The sequence below is a fragment of the Echiichthys vipera genome, assembly GCF_963691815.1.
Source record: "Echiichthys vipera genome assembly, chromosome: 2".
NCBI lineage: Eukaryota > Metazoa > Chordata > Actinopteri > Perciformes > Trachinidae > Echiichthys > Echiichthys vipera.
Window position 1 is genome coordinate 23,144,293 of NC_139827.1, and position 15,315 is coordinate 23,159,607.

At 38.7% G+C, this 15,315-nt stretch overlaps 1 protein-coding gene across 1 annotated transcript; it reads left to right on the top strand.

Moving 5' to 3' along the window:
- Positions 1-24: 24 nt before the first annotated feature.
- Positions 25-14,958, top strand: cxcl12b (chemokine (C-X-C motif) ligand 12b (stromal cell-derived factor 1)). Its single transcript, XM_083935123.1, has 4 exons — positions 25-137; positions 3,365-3,482; positions 8,702-8,785; positions 11,267-14,958. Exons 1-4 carry the CDS (start codon positions 71-73, stop codon positions 11,304-11,306), a joined length of 309 nt encoding a protein of 102 aa, XP_083791249.1. The 5' UTR covers positions 25-70; the 3' UTR covers positions 11,307-14,958.
- The last annotated feature ends 357 nt before the right edge of the window (positions 14,959-15,315 follow it).

The window sequence follows — 15,315 nt, forward strand, 5'->3', positions numbered from 1 at the left end:
GCAGTCACAGTTGTGCCCTGGATTGTAGCAGAGAGAGAGCAGCCCTCCTGCAGCCTGTTAGCCCACCACCATGGACGTCAAACTGCTGGCACTGACTGCTCTGCTGGCCGTGGCCACACATGTACCAACCTCCAACGGTGAGTCCAGGAGAGGGAAGGGAGGCTGCAATGGTGCAGAGATTGAGGGTTTGATAATTTTTGAGTGTTTTCACTGATTCTTAGTAGGAATGTTGCTACGTGGGATGTTTTAGTTTTCAAGATGTTGAAGCTTTATCATTTGGATTATTGTAATCTGGATGGTCTAAGCGCTTTTTTCTGGATTGAGTCTATATAAGAAAGTCAGGTGAATGTCTTAAATTAAAATGAAAATGTACACGCTTTTAAGATTTTTCATTATCAAAAACTTTCAGTTCTGTCAGGGTTTATTCGCCTGAATATGATGCTTTCACACAAGAATGGTTTGAACTTGTTGCATCTTTGGCTGTTTAATTTCAGCACTTTTAAAACCCTGCTTTTATTATGTTTTGTTACATCTCATGGAAAAATAGTATCCAGAGAGTAGACTTTTATTCCACAACTATTCATCCACCATTTATCCGTATCTGTGCTGATTAAATGATTACTGAATTGTTGAAACAAATAGTCAGTCAACAGAAAATGTATTTTAAGAAACAATTGGTTGTTTAGACCATTTTTAAAGAAAAGTGCAGAATACTCACTTCTTCTGTTTTTTTCTTCTTGTTTTAATATCATTTTCTGTGACAGAACATTGAATATCTATGGACTTTTGGTTTGCAGAAAAAAAAAAGATCTCAGTCTGGGCTCTGGGAAATTCCGAGTTGTGACATTTTACAGGCCAAATGGATTAGTTTATAAAGTAATCAGCAGATTTATCAACAATGGAAATAATTGTTTAATTGCAGCCCTTATGCAATGGTACACAAAGTTAAATTACAATATTGTAATTGTATTGTAATAATCAGTAATCATCTACATCACTACTGTCATTTTTTCATTATTTATTCACTGAAATGAGAAATACATCTGGTATTGTTTTTCCATATTTTGCACCAAAATCCTTCATGTAGAAGTGTTTCCACGGTGTTTCCACGGTGACCCCACATTAATCTCCCACATGTTAACCTTGGTAGGAGACAACCAGGGTGTCGAGTCGCCTGGCCTGCGTTATGCTAAGCTTGTTGTTTCGGCCCCCAGCAAGACCCTTATTGCATATTAAAGCGCTAGCTCTAAATGTGTGTATTTGTCCTTTCCCTTTGCTTTCTTTTAATTAGTTTCTAATTAGGGATAAACAATGCAGCGGTGATAGCAGTGGATCCTCGCCTCTGGCCCCGGCACTGCATGCTACATAATGATCCCTTAGTTTGCATGAGAAAAGACCCTGAATGGGTGTGAATCATTAGGCTGATATTACTGAGGATTTAGCCATTTGTGGCAGGACATTTGGCGTTTCTTTAGGAATATGCTGAACCCCAGAACAAAGGTCTGTTAGTAACACAAGATGCACTTGTTTAGTTGATTTGTGTTTATCTGGGCAGGAAATGGCCGATACAAAACGTGTTGCAGAATCAACATCTGCTCTGTGAACTTTTCCAAGGTTATATATAATTTCAGCCTCAAAGAAGCATTTTTAAACCATTTATATGTAATTAATGGAGTAAAGCACTTTACAGCACAGAGCCTTGACTGATTCCTAATTTCTAATAATAAATTGTATTTTAAAAAGACAAATTAAGTACAAAACTAGAGTGAGTTTTGTAATTGCGAGTTATTCATGTGCATCTGTGGTCCTCTGGACCCCCACAAACCTCCATGGAGGCCCAGGGGTGATTTGTAATCATTTTAAGAATGTACTTGAGGTGATTTCCTCAGAGGCTGTTGGTGCCGTCTGAGCCGCAGAGTGCTCTTTCATAAAAGGGGCAAATATTGGAAATTGAATGTGGAGGACCCCTCTCCATTAGAAGAGGCCGGGCTGAATGCTTAGGGAGTGAAAAGCTGAAATTCTGTGAGTGTGTGTGAGTGAGAGTGTGTGTGACTGGTCAGAAAAGGGCTAATCTCTTTTTAATGAACATGTTGTTCAGAGCAATAGCAGGTAAACTCATACGTTCCCAAGCTTTGAAAAGGCTTGTTACAGTAGATTAACATGCTTTTAATGTGTCCACTGAGGAAAGAGATGCATGAAATCACAACTGAAGAGAAGAAGAAGCTACTGTGTTTGACTTTGGATTGTTATTTAAGTGGATGTGAAAATATAAATCTCCATATGAACCAAAATGATCTCTCCTCTGTCTCAATTGAACAATGTATTTGTTTAAAAGAAAGAAAGTCACTTAATCTACTTATGAACAGAGTTTATGCATGTGATGTACCATGAGCAAAATGTGTCTAAATATTATGATGACAAAACATCTAACTTAAAGTTCTGCCACACTTTGCTAATGTGTTGCACAGTTTTGACATAAACGTAAAGGAAAGTACAGCTGCATGCATAATGCTTATATGAAAATCTGTATAATTTGTGTAATGCTGGGGTTGCCCTAGGTAAAGGCAAAAAAAAACATTCGTAAACTGTAGGAGTAACGCTGGTAGTCATTCATTTCAATTATCCCAATCGTGATAATGAGAATGCAGACGCAGTTGCAATGCTGGAACTTTTTCTGCAACATGAATCTGAACATGAATTTTCCAACATGAATCTTGCATTTGTAGAACAGCCAATAAAAATGCCTTTGCTCTCTAAAAATGAAGTGTGATTGGCCAGAGTCTACCATCACAGGCTAGATTTTTCTAAAGCCTGAAGATTAAGCCAAGAGGAGGTGCAGAAGTCAAGTTTCTCTTGAACTACTTGAATCCCTATGGAAGGGTGTGACGGAATTTTAGCCCAAAGATACAAAACTTCCTACCTCAACCGTAATCTTAAAAAAGAAGTTAAAACTTTACATATGAGCTATGAGTGCCCTACACTGTAAAAAGGAAAAAAAAAGGTGAAAATAAAATAAAGCGACTGGCAGAAAAGTCTGCTAATGGATACCGTCCAATTACAGTTAATAACCGTAACACAGAATCACATGTAATAAACTATAAAAAAAGAGCACATTTTAAACTTAAAAACAGTCAAATTACATTAAATATATTGTAATTTCATATGGTTATTTACTGTAATTTCAAGGTATCTGTCTGGAAACTCTGCTGCCAATCATTTTACTGTTTGTTTGTTTTTTACAGTTCATGTTTTTTCAGTGTATGATTGTAGTCTGTTTGTTTTAACTGCACAATTTTTTGTCTTGTACTTTAATCACTTCACAAAACAGTGATGCTAATTTTTCATTTTCCTTGTGTGTCTGCAGCAAAGCCCATCAGTCTGGTAGAGCGGTGTTGGTGTCGTTCCACCCTCAACACGGTTCCTCAACGCTCCATCAAAGAGCTCAAGTTCCTCCACACACCCAACTGCCCCTTCCAAGTCATGTAAGTGAATGAATGTAAACTTAAGTTCATCAGCTTGAAGAAATGTATTTCCTCATGTGAACGACTGATGATTGTCTGAAGGATTCTGTCTCTTTTTAGATCTTTTTGTTAATTATTTTAAATGTTGGTGTATGAGTGAGTTTTCATAGCTGTGTTGATCAGAGTTCTATCAGTGCTGCCTTGAAAAGTGAACTCAAGCTTCTAGTTTTCTGCCAAAACATTGTACAGCAAAGACCACGGCTGCTCTCCAACTCTGGGCGAAACTTTCTGACACTGTTAGGGACTTTAGCGTCTTTGTTGTTACTGGAGGTTCATGCTACGTATCAGTTACACATACATAAAGTTGGATTTTTTTTTTATGACAACCTGATTTGTGGCTGTTGGTCGATGGGTCCATGCACAGTGCTCATTTGGAGATTCAATAGTATTTGAGGAGAAGTAAGATGAAGGCTGTTATGTCACATTTTGGCAGTAATTCCAACTAGTAATAAACATGTTATTGACTACAACAGTGCAACTGTAACTTAGCTGCTCTCATCCGAGTTGATTGAGTCCTGAAAGGTCAAATATTGTGCTGATATTCATTTAATGTTGCAAATTAAAGGTTCTGAAAAAAATAGCCATCTTTGATTTGTATTAGATTGTTATTGATAAATTCACAGTGTTGAGGTTACAAGAAATGTAATCCTTCTGGCTATATGTAATAGGCCCAGTGGCCCAGTGCTTTATCATTCATTATTCTCATTTTATTTAAAGATGTTTTTTTTTACTTTTTAATTCCCTCACCCATCATTATTTGGTACGATAAGGAAAAGGCATTACTTGACAAAAAGCAGTGTATATAGATTGAGAGTGAGTGTGTGCATGATCTTAATATCCTCCTATTCTTCCCCTAATGGGAGGCCTGAGTTTAAAACAACACTTTCCTCTCTGAAAGAGGAAAGCGGTAACGGCCGGAGCTTGAGGGGGCCATTTATGTTTTGAAAAGGAAGCAATAATTAAGGGTCAAAGTGATTACCTTTGTATTCCTGCTGACCCTGTGTGTCCCTTCTTTTTTATTTCCCGCCTCAAACTGTCCAGAAACATTGAGTATAATGTCTGGAACACATTAATCAAAAAGCCTCATTCATTCGTTCGCTATAGAAAATGGGACGGCAGAAGCCTCACAGCCAAAAGGCTAAAAAGGCTTCTCCCAGAAAGAAAGGAGAGTGAGATAATGACTGTTAGAAAGGGTGAATAAATGGCAAAAGGTCAGAGAGGACACACAGCTCTCTGGCCGGGACACAAACTCCCTGTAACCTCCCTCCAGAAGACTGCCAGAGGAGTCAAGAAGTCATCCAGGCAAGGAGCCCGCAGAGTTGCTCCGATATCTCTATTGAGGCACATGAAAGAAATTCGGTAACACTATACCCTCTGCCCCCCCTTCTCCCCTCCCCCCTCCGCCCTGTGTCCCACCGTGCGCCCTCATCCTACCCCCTCACCCGTCCCAGCATGCTGTTGGTATTAACTTGCTGTGAAGTAATTACTACCTGCTGCTTGGGGAACTCCGGCCCTCAAATTCCAGCCAAGTCAATTAGGGTTTAGGCTCTCAGTTGGTCATCCAGACAAGCAGACAGATAAACAGGATGAAGGGAGACACATCAAAACAGCACAGAGCTCCTGAACGGATGAGCCGGCCACCCCTAATAAAATAAAAGAGGAGGGGAAGAAGGGGACATCCCTGGAGGAAAGAGCAAACACAGATCCAGTTACGGAGCTGTTTGGCCTCCTGATTCACATGTTAGTTTGAGGGATTTGGCGCTGGTGCCTGGATTGATGCTCCTGAAATCCTCTTTTAACTTTAGGGGCCATTTGCTCATTTGCTCGTGTGTGCATCTAAATGGGGGCGAGGAATAGGGGAGGTGGCGAATTAAAGGGGTGGAGGAGAGTGTCGGGTTTAGATTGAATCAGAAAGCAGTGAAGAGGGAGCAGTGAGGAATGCGTTTAATTTGCAGAGCCGTGTGATGGAGAGATGGAGGGAGGAGAAAGAGGAACCGCGAGGCGAGACACCTCTCGAGTCGTTAACTCTCATACACGACCTTTTGCCACCGAGGTGTGAGATCCACGTGTTTTGGGGGGGGGGGGGACCCCGCCGCCTGTCCCCTGTTCGCCCTGACAGATGTGACATTCTCCCAGCAGTCTGTCTGATAACAGAACAAATCCTCTCCTAAATATTTGGCTCAGCTCCCCGTCAGCTCACAAGAACACACACTCTCTGATGCCACAGAGCTGTTAATCATGAAGTAGAATCTTTCTGAAATCCCTGCAGCTCCGGCTTCAGTGCTGCAAATTACAGCCTGATGAGTAAATATCCATCAACAAGTTGTGATTCCCAATTGTTTTAGAATGATTTATGTTTTCACTGGAAGATCATACAGCGTCTGAAATGTGTTTTTGTTTCACATAAGCAGTCAAAAGGAAATCACTCATTTTAGAGCTGCAACAATAGTTGACCAAGGCAGAGCTACATAAAATTAATCAATAATAATTTGATATTTCATTAAATTGTTTTTCTTTTACCTGAAAATGGCAGAAAAGGCTGTTTTCAGCCTCTCAAATGTAGAGATTTCCTGGTTTTCTCTGTTTTATATCGTATTAAACTGAATATCTTCTGGTTTTGGACAGAAACAACACACTATTTAAAGATATCACCATGGCCTCTGAGAAACTGGGATGTACATTTTTTTCATTATTTTCTGACATTTCATAGACCAAATAATTGATGGATTGATTAATCTACAAAATAATCAGATTAATCAATAATGGAAGTAACGGCTATGCTAGTTGTAGCCCTTGCTCATTTGAAATATTATTTCAAAAGTTCATGACAAATTCAGCATTTTTTAATATTACTTATTCATATAGAAAAGTGATAGCAAACTTCCAAAAATAAAACTGATTGAATTCATTTATTCATTAGTTAATATTCACCGGAGAGGACAGGCAGACAAATATGCCACACATAAGAATTAAACAAGAGAGAAAGAGAGAACAGAGAACATAAAATGCTTTTTGGATTTTTTATCATAAATCCAATGGAGACTTTGAAGTTTTCCAGCCTCATTTATGCTATTTTTCTCTGCTTTCTCTGCTTTCCAGGATCGTAAAATAATTGGGGTGGGTTCTTTCAATGTGAGGTGCGTCCCCTAATTAACGATTGACAAGATCAATCATGGATTTTAAAGCAAACCAGCCTGAGCAAAATGCTCTTCCCTTCAAACTCTACATCAAACTAGGAGTTAAGGTGTTTGCTATGCAGTATAGAAACAGCTTTACGAGCCACGCAGTGCAGTGTGACCAGCAGTGTGAGCCTCCCCTCCAGCTGTCCCTGAGTGGAAACAGAGAGCTGTGATTTTTCACCGCTGACCGGAGGATGACAGCCTGTTATGTGCAGTAATCCTCCGCATTTCAGCTTGGATGTGTTGTAGGATGTGCTGAGGTTTTTAGAGCTTAGCTGAGGTGTTTCTGAGCTCAGCCTTCGTAAACCATATCAGATATTATCCTGACATACTCTGCTCATTTCAACATCAAGGTCCTTTGATTTATTTGATTTTATCCGACAGGAGTCGGACCGTAAATAAAGCAGATATTTTTATTTTATGCTATGGTATGCTCTAACAAAGGAATCTGGGTTCCTTTTATAGTTAAAGAAAATAATGCAAGGTAAGTGATGCAAAATTAAGCAGCCAAGGTGACAGCTTGTTAGAAGAAGTAATCCTTGGGTTTTAGGGATGTGTGCTGTAGTTTTTAGAGATTTAGTTGAGTTTTTTTGAAGTGGGCTTTCATAAAAAAACAAGCATATTATGTAAATTTACTAGTCATAAAAAGGATGAGTTTAGACATATCTTTAGAGCATTTTCCGTTCAGCTTGAAAAATATCACCTCCGAAACACACATTACCATAGTTAAAGTGCTATACTGTTTAGCCACCGTGTCAAGTTTGCTTCAAAGATTGGTGCTCTTCCTTGCCCACAGCTGTCTCTGTGGCAAAATTTTACTTCTTATTTACATCTCCCAAAGCATTATGGAAACTGCAGTTTTCAGACTTAATTGTATCTGAGGGGGGCCTACAGTGGGAGACTTTGAAACATCTTGCTTTAGAAAACAGTCTATGGTAAATCTTATTTATTTATTTATTTTATCTAACCTTTATTTTACCAGGCAAGAATTGCTTGAGATCTTATTAACTTTTTTTTGAGCAAGGCGTGGCCAAAATGTCAGCATTAAGGAACGAAATATAAGATAAAAAAGCACAGACATGAGAAAGAGCAGTCCAGAAGGTGGTGAAGAAGAAGGAGGATGAGGGAGATGAGATCATGTTAAACAAAAAAAAAACACAACAATGCACCACAATACACACTAAAACAATAATTATGTGACGATGATTAAAAAAAAATACCATGCAGCAAAATATTTACACACTCCAAAATTTGCCATTAAAAAACTTGTGAGCCTAGTTTTAAAATCATTAATAGTGATGAGTTCCTGCGATCTTAGTGTTTTTTTAATACTGTTCCAAGCGGCGGGAGGTCATGAAGGCCTTCTTCCCAAACTCCGTACAAGTTCTGGGGACTGAGGTAGATAGGATGTCCAGAGAGCACAAACTGTGTGATGGATTTGATTTAAAAGTGAGGTAGGTGCAGAGGTACGAAGGGAGTAGTCCAGTTATTGCTTTATAAATGAAGGTGCACCAATGAAGAAGCCTACGAGCTGACAGGGACAGCCAGCCTACTGCATTTACAATATAAACTATTAGAATAATAATCATCTTTATTAACACTTTCGATTGGTAGCTACTGAGCAAAATGTGCAAAACCACCTGTGTGGTCCTGAGGAGAAAATGGAACTTGAATGAGGTTCTCTGAGGAGCCGAGATAATTAAAATGCCAGTCATGTTTCTTGAGGTTACTGAGAGGTCTTGTTACACTTTGGTTGACCACACTGCTAATAAAATGCTGCATGTTTGGCTACAAAAGAAGCCCCCGAGGTGAAAACTTTCTCCAGTAGACATCCTTGAACCTGATTTATTACATTCGAATTTGGATTAAAAATAATTTCCTTGTTCTCTACCTCTGCCGCTCCTTCTTCATGAGAACAACGGTGTTAGTGTAGACATTTTAGCAGAAATGCTCAGAATGTGGCATCTAATCCCATCAATTCTATTGTTTTTTCTCCCACAGTGCCAAGCTGAAGAACAACAGGGAAGTTTGCATCAACCCAGAGACCAAGTGGCTGCAGCAGTACTTAAAGAACGCCATTAACAAGTAAGAAAAGAAACCTCCTTGCTCTCTCTGTGCAGACACAAGCAAGGCTGACAGAGACACAGATGAAATACAGCTCTCTTCTCTGCTCAGTTTAGAGCCGACAAAGAAGAAATGAACCACTGTTACAAATGGCCATTTCTCAGTTTCCTGCCGACAGTTACTCCCTGAAAACACTGACATGGTTGATGTAAGCAGCTGAATTATTATCTGTGAAATAATTAGCATCAAGAAAGAATAGTGATAAATCTGCCACTGGTATGTCTGCTTCCTTTTTTCCTCATAAGTATGTTTCTGTGAATCAAATGTTCATCATCTTTACCCGCCCAGCTCACTCACCAAATGTACCAAATGTACCAAATCATGCGTTTACTGACTTTTTTTTTTATTCCTAAAAAGCATTTTTACCACAGAATTATCATCACTAAGTGCGCATCAGCGACAGAGTTGTCTCGGTTGGGGTGCAGCATTGTGGGTAAAAAGTATTCATAGTAAAAAAAAAATGCAGCAGCTCACTCAGTTTTTTATAAGCTATGCAGTTAAACTGTGTGCATTCCTCATTAAAAACAAAGTTCCCAACATGTCTGGTGGTGATTATCTCCAGGCTGCATGTCTGCATCTTAAAACGCCATAAACACTTGAAGCCTGACGTGAAAACAAACTATAAAGTAATTTCTAGAGGTTTTACAAGATTGTTTACTGTGTTAGAACAAAAGTCCTGCGTGAATACAGAAGTGCTTTAAAAATGGAGCCTTATCCTGGAAGTTATCACAGTTTATTGAATTGATTGACATAGACTTCTTAATGTAGAGAGTGGAGTGTCTCAACTGTTGAGCACAAAGTGTCCAGTGTGTCTGAAACAGCCTTGTTTCTGTCCAACAGGCATTTTAAGCCTATTGATGGAGCATACAGCAAACGTGTTAAAATGACCAAAGCTGCACTTAGAGAGTTCAGTTTTGGAAGTGTTTAGGCTGTTCTCATGCATGTTTTTATGCATATAACTACAAAAGGTTATGCATATGTTTTACACAATTGAGTCAGGTTGGGGTGGCAACTGCCTCCTCCTAAAACACTGGACTTTAAGCCAGGGGAGCAGGGTTCAGTTCCCATCTGTACAAAAAATCTACAGCCTTTTTTTAATCCTAACCAAGTGTTTTCCATGCCTAACCCTAACCGTTACCTAACGTTACCTTATGTTGGCTAAAATCGGTCAGGTAACGTTTTTTTGTGCATTGTTGCACTTCCTGTTTAGGGTATTTTGACTTCCGATCTCGTCCTGCAGTCCGTCAGCATGTTTTTGCGTGTTTTTTCGTACAAATTTCTGTGCATTATTTTTCTTAGTATTTGGTACAGACCTGTTTGTGAGAACAAATTAAAATGTGCTGCGTGTAAGTGTGCTCGCACTGATCACGAGTTTTAAAGTTACTCTTACTCCATTCATTTATGGAGTCATGAATGAATGGACTTGAAGAGTCACTTTAAAACGGCACTGTTCACACTAAAGTCCAGAGTTCCAACCATGTTGTTAGATAAAAGAGAATGTGTGTTATTTCTCCACGTCACCCTTTTTCATGTTTGGTTACAGTCACACATCAATGATATTTATATGCTGCGTTGTTCACCCAAATCTGTTCTCCAACACCTGAGGCCCTGAACAAGTCTGGGTCTGCTCTATTACAAACAGCACCCTGCTGCGTGTTCATATCTCCTATAGAACAGATGTAGATTACCAACTCTGTCTCTGTAAAAATCAATTTCTATGATACACATTTTTATCCCCCAGAATACTTTTTTTAAAGGAATAATTGTTACTCTCTGGATTATACACCCTGGTAACATTTTTAGCGTAGGAAGCGCTTCATTTATGTACTGCACATGAATCATAGGGAGGAAATTGGGGGGTTACCTTAAGGTCCTCGTAAATGATTATATTTCCAGGTCCTTTTTTTTATTATAAAGCAGGTCGAGGTGCTATTTAAATACTGGGAAAGTATCATAACCCTCTATCCACAGAGAAATGCCCATAGCCCGTATTTAGAAACTTTAACTGTTTTTAATCCATCAGGACTTCTGTACAGTTGTGATGTCACAACTAAACTGTATATAGTTAGAAAGTGTCGCTATAGTGCCGCTACAGTCATTCCCCGCCTGAAATGACTGTGAAGAGACGTGGAGGGATGTGGAAGACCCAGAAACCCTGACCAATCAGAGCAGACTGGGCTTTTTCAGGAGGGGGTCTTAAAGAGACATGCACTAAAATAAAGCTTTTCAAATAGAGGCTCAATACAGGTATATTCAGACAGACAACAAGAACAATAATGTATTTTTTGAGCAATAAAGCATGTAAACAGGTTGTTGTAGAAACCCTGAATCTATTGGTGCTAATTGCCTGTACACATTTCCCCATCTAGTTCAGCAAAAGGATAGAAACAATGATCTCTGTTCAAGCTAAAAAACAACTAATCCTTCTGTCTCTCTCTCCAGGGTGAAGAAATCTAGAAGACGCAATAACAAGAAAAACTAAACGCAAGGGAAGACATGTATGTCATCAGGCCTGGCATCCCCGGGTCGAACTTGCATACCTCCCAGTCACTGCTATGGATGTATGTAAACACGCTGTATGTACCTGTCCACCTCGCTGGACTGCTTGCAAAACCAGCACTTCACCACCAAAATGCGCTGTCCCCAGCACGACACTGATCCCTCTGGACACCCATGCAGTCACTTCCAACTAACCATATTAGCACCAAGTGCAATTATACCTTAAAATGACGGGACAAATGCTAATGTCATATATACATGTGTGTGAGTGCTGGGCCCGAGAGAGAGAGAGAGAGAGAGAGAGAGAGAGAGAGAGAGAGAGAGAGAGAGAGAGAGAGAGTGTGTGTGTGTGTGTGTGTGTGTGTGTGTGTGTATGTGTGTGTGTGTGTGTGTGTGTGTGTGTGTGTGTGTGTGTGTGTGTGTGTGTGTGTGTGTGTGTGTGTGTGTGTGTGTGTGTGTGTGTGTGTGTGTGTGTGTGTGTGTGTGAGTGTGTGTGTATGTTGTTTGAATGTCCAACATATAAACTAGCTCTGTGTGTCTTTATATAGTGTTTTCCTACTTCACACAGCCACAGAACAATTTGAGCTTTCTGGGTAATGCTGCCTTCATCTCATGTCAGAACAAGAATATTCACATTAGCGTCCTAGTAGAAATTACATTTGGGATTTTGTTGACTGGTCATGTCCTCTATATTAACTGCAGTTTTGAAAACTGAAGAAGCTGGTAACGCTTCATATTAAGGTCCTTGTTACAAGTGTCACTTAACAGGTATAAGGGTCGTATAAGTCCTCAAAAGATGCTTATTAACATTATTATAGTATGTGTTATTACGACTATTTAAGCAATAAATACACATGTTTGTGATGCTATTCTTAACACTTATGTAGTCGTATTAACATGTTATAATGTTATTAAACGTCTTACAAGAACTCATAAGGCCCATTGTTACATATTAATTGAATCTTATTTCAAGGACATTAATACAAAGTGTTATCAAACAGGGACTCTGGTTGGAGGCGTTACAGACTTAAATGTAAATGTTTCCTCTTATAAGAAGTGAAAATGGCATTACTCCATGACTGAGGGGTCAGTAACAGAGGCTGGCCAATGGGGTTAACCCTTCAAAAGCCGTGACCAATCAGGGCAGGCCACGTACCTTGAATCGTCTTCATGCTTTGCTCCACCATCAGGAATAAAACAGATGGAAGCTCACACACACACACACACAAACACACGCACAGGCACACACACACACATATGCGCACAGGAACACACGGATACACACACAGACACACAAAAACACACGTGTGCACACACACACACAAACACACACAGAGCGCATAAATGATAGGCGAAGAAACCAGCACTGATTTTGTGGTGCTATATATTCAGTAAGGGTCAGAGCCATTGACATAATTATATTTCACTGTTTATTTTATGCAATATTTCCAATAAGATGTTGTGACCTCTGTGTCTTATATGAAACACATTTATGTTTTTTTTACCAGTCACCATATTTAAAGCGCTGTTTTTAGAGTCTGATATGGAAAATGAAATGGAAAGCTGGTGTTATGCTAAGAATATACTGTACTGATGAACACTATAAAGAAATGAAACACTTATCAATGCAGCTTTTTTGTGGATTGAACATATCAGTAAAGAGACACCAAATATTAGACATGTAACATGTAGAAACCTGTAAACCTCAAAAAGCATGACTTTGTATTTCATCTATTAGATAAAGATTGAGAAAAATATCATCATAAGTCTTCGTCAAAGGGATTATAAATACAGTGTATAGCATTCAGCTGCAGAATTTTCATACCAACACCTTTCCTTGGTAGGAATGAAAAGCTAAACCGCTGAATGATAAATGTCACAAAGGGAATGTTCACAGTGGCAAAAAGATTATTGAGTATTCCTTTTTATATATATTTGAGCCACTTTATTATCAGATGTGTCTTTTAAATGTAATTGTTTTATTTTTATAATGTGTATAATCTTACTAAATGCTTTTTTAATGCAATGTACAGTAGGCAGTGGCCACTAAATGAAGGCTAGTCAATAAAATGTGAGAAACATCATTAAGGTTCATTTTCAAGGTTTCATGCGATATTCAACGGTGGAGGTTTAATTCGCAATAATGACTGGCTCGCTCTACATTATCCTGCGTATTACACAGCTACTTATTAAAGAAATCATTAATATGACACAAAATATTGGTTTGAAAATGATTTTATTGATTTAAAAACAGTCATCCAGAGTCTATGATCATAGCAACAGACTGAAGAACGCCGTAACTGACCAACAGAGTATTCAACAAAGCTGTGTAATAAATATACTGTATGTAATGGTTTGTTACTAAAATACTATTTTTTATCTTTTTTTTTACAATGTGGATTCAAAAATCGGCTGAACCAATGAAATATCGTCGTCCTGGTTTGTTGTTCTCTCCGTACTGTTTCCTTATCAACAGTCTGCGATGTAACAGTTCAACACACAGTGATTGGAAACAAAAGCTGCTGTCATTGTGTTACACGAGTCAGGAAACAATTCGCCCACCAGTCGCCCCCGTCGAACACTCAATTCAATTTTTTAGAGTTTGACTGAGTATAATGTATGATGTGTCAATAGAGCAACTGAGCCAAAACAGAACAAAACCTTTGAGTTGAGATCCGAGCGACCAACATGTGCTTCCAATCTGGACGCTCCCCCGCACCCCACGGGCTTTCTTTTCATTTTCGATGCCGTACATTTTTCCCCCCTGAAACTGTAACGTTGGTTGTGGTCATTGCTATGGTCTTTGTTTTGTTCTACTCGGTCTGTTTGCTGAGTGCCTGATCACAGGTGATACTCACATCAGTTTGCAGCTCATGGTGCAATAATGCTGTAAGTGTATTTCATTTCCCATGAATATAATACAAGTTAATTGACATTATTTTATATTATTGTACTAACTTGTTTAAACACGTTGCTAAATAAAATGAAATGTTCCTGTTTCCATCTGCACTGATATGCAATGATAAACATCTAATTGTATTCATTTATTGTGTAATTTCATTACAAAACCACCAATTATTCCCAAATGACTTTATTAACTATAGAGTTGCATTTAGAAAGAAGATTGTGTTATTTCTTGAAAGGTATAATTGAAAATTATACTCCATTAATCTCAATAACAGGAAAAACGTGCAGTACGTGTGGAAAAACTGCATTACTGATTCATGTTAATAAGATATGTATGTAATAGCAGGTAATTTGTTTTATTAATCAGACTTTAAGATCTGTTGTGTTTAGTACTGTGGCTCCTGTGAAAACATTTAATCTCATTGAAGTGTCACCGCAAAGAATATTTAGTGTGATTAAATGTTAAAAAATACACAGACTCCCTTATCATTGTGCAAACAGAGCTTTTACAGATGTGTTTTTTTTTTCCGTGTGTATTATTTGGACCAAACACACATTCAGGTTCACATTTATCGGCAACAGTGTGTTAGTAATTAATGTGGGTGCGTGTGTTCTACTTTGGACCCCGAGACAATGTGAAATATGTCTTTTGAGGCAGCTTCTGACACAATCTTCATATACCTGAGATGTACTAGACTATTATTCTCTGTATTGTCACTGTTTGTAAACCAAGAGGCAGTATTTTAGCTATGATACTCAAGCCCCTTTTCAATAAAGTCATATGAAATAAAATCACTTACATGTCTGTATTTTATCTGTAAAAAAAATGTTTGCATATTGTATTGATTTAAATCTACTTTAAGTGCCGTCAAAAAGTTTTCAAAACTACTGGTAAGAGCCATGACCAGTGTCGCCCATGGCCAAAGTGGGGCTCTAAGCGTAATTCTGTTATGAGCAGAACTGTATTCTTATTTTGTCCACAGTCAGCATCAGCTGTCAGTCACAAATTAAATACATGTTGACCCAAAACGATCTGAGCTTTTCATCAGATCGTCAGATTGTCTTTGATTTGTGACAACTGACGT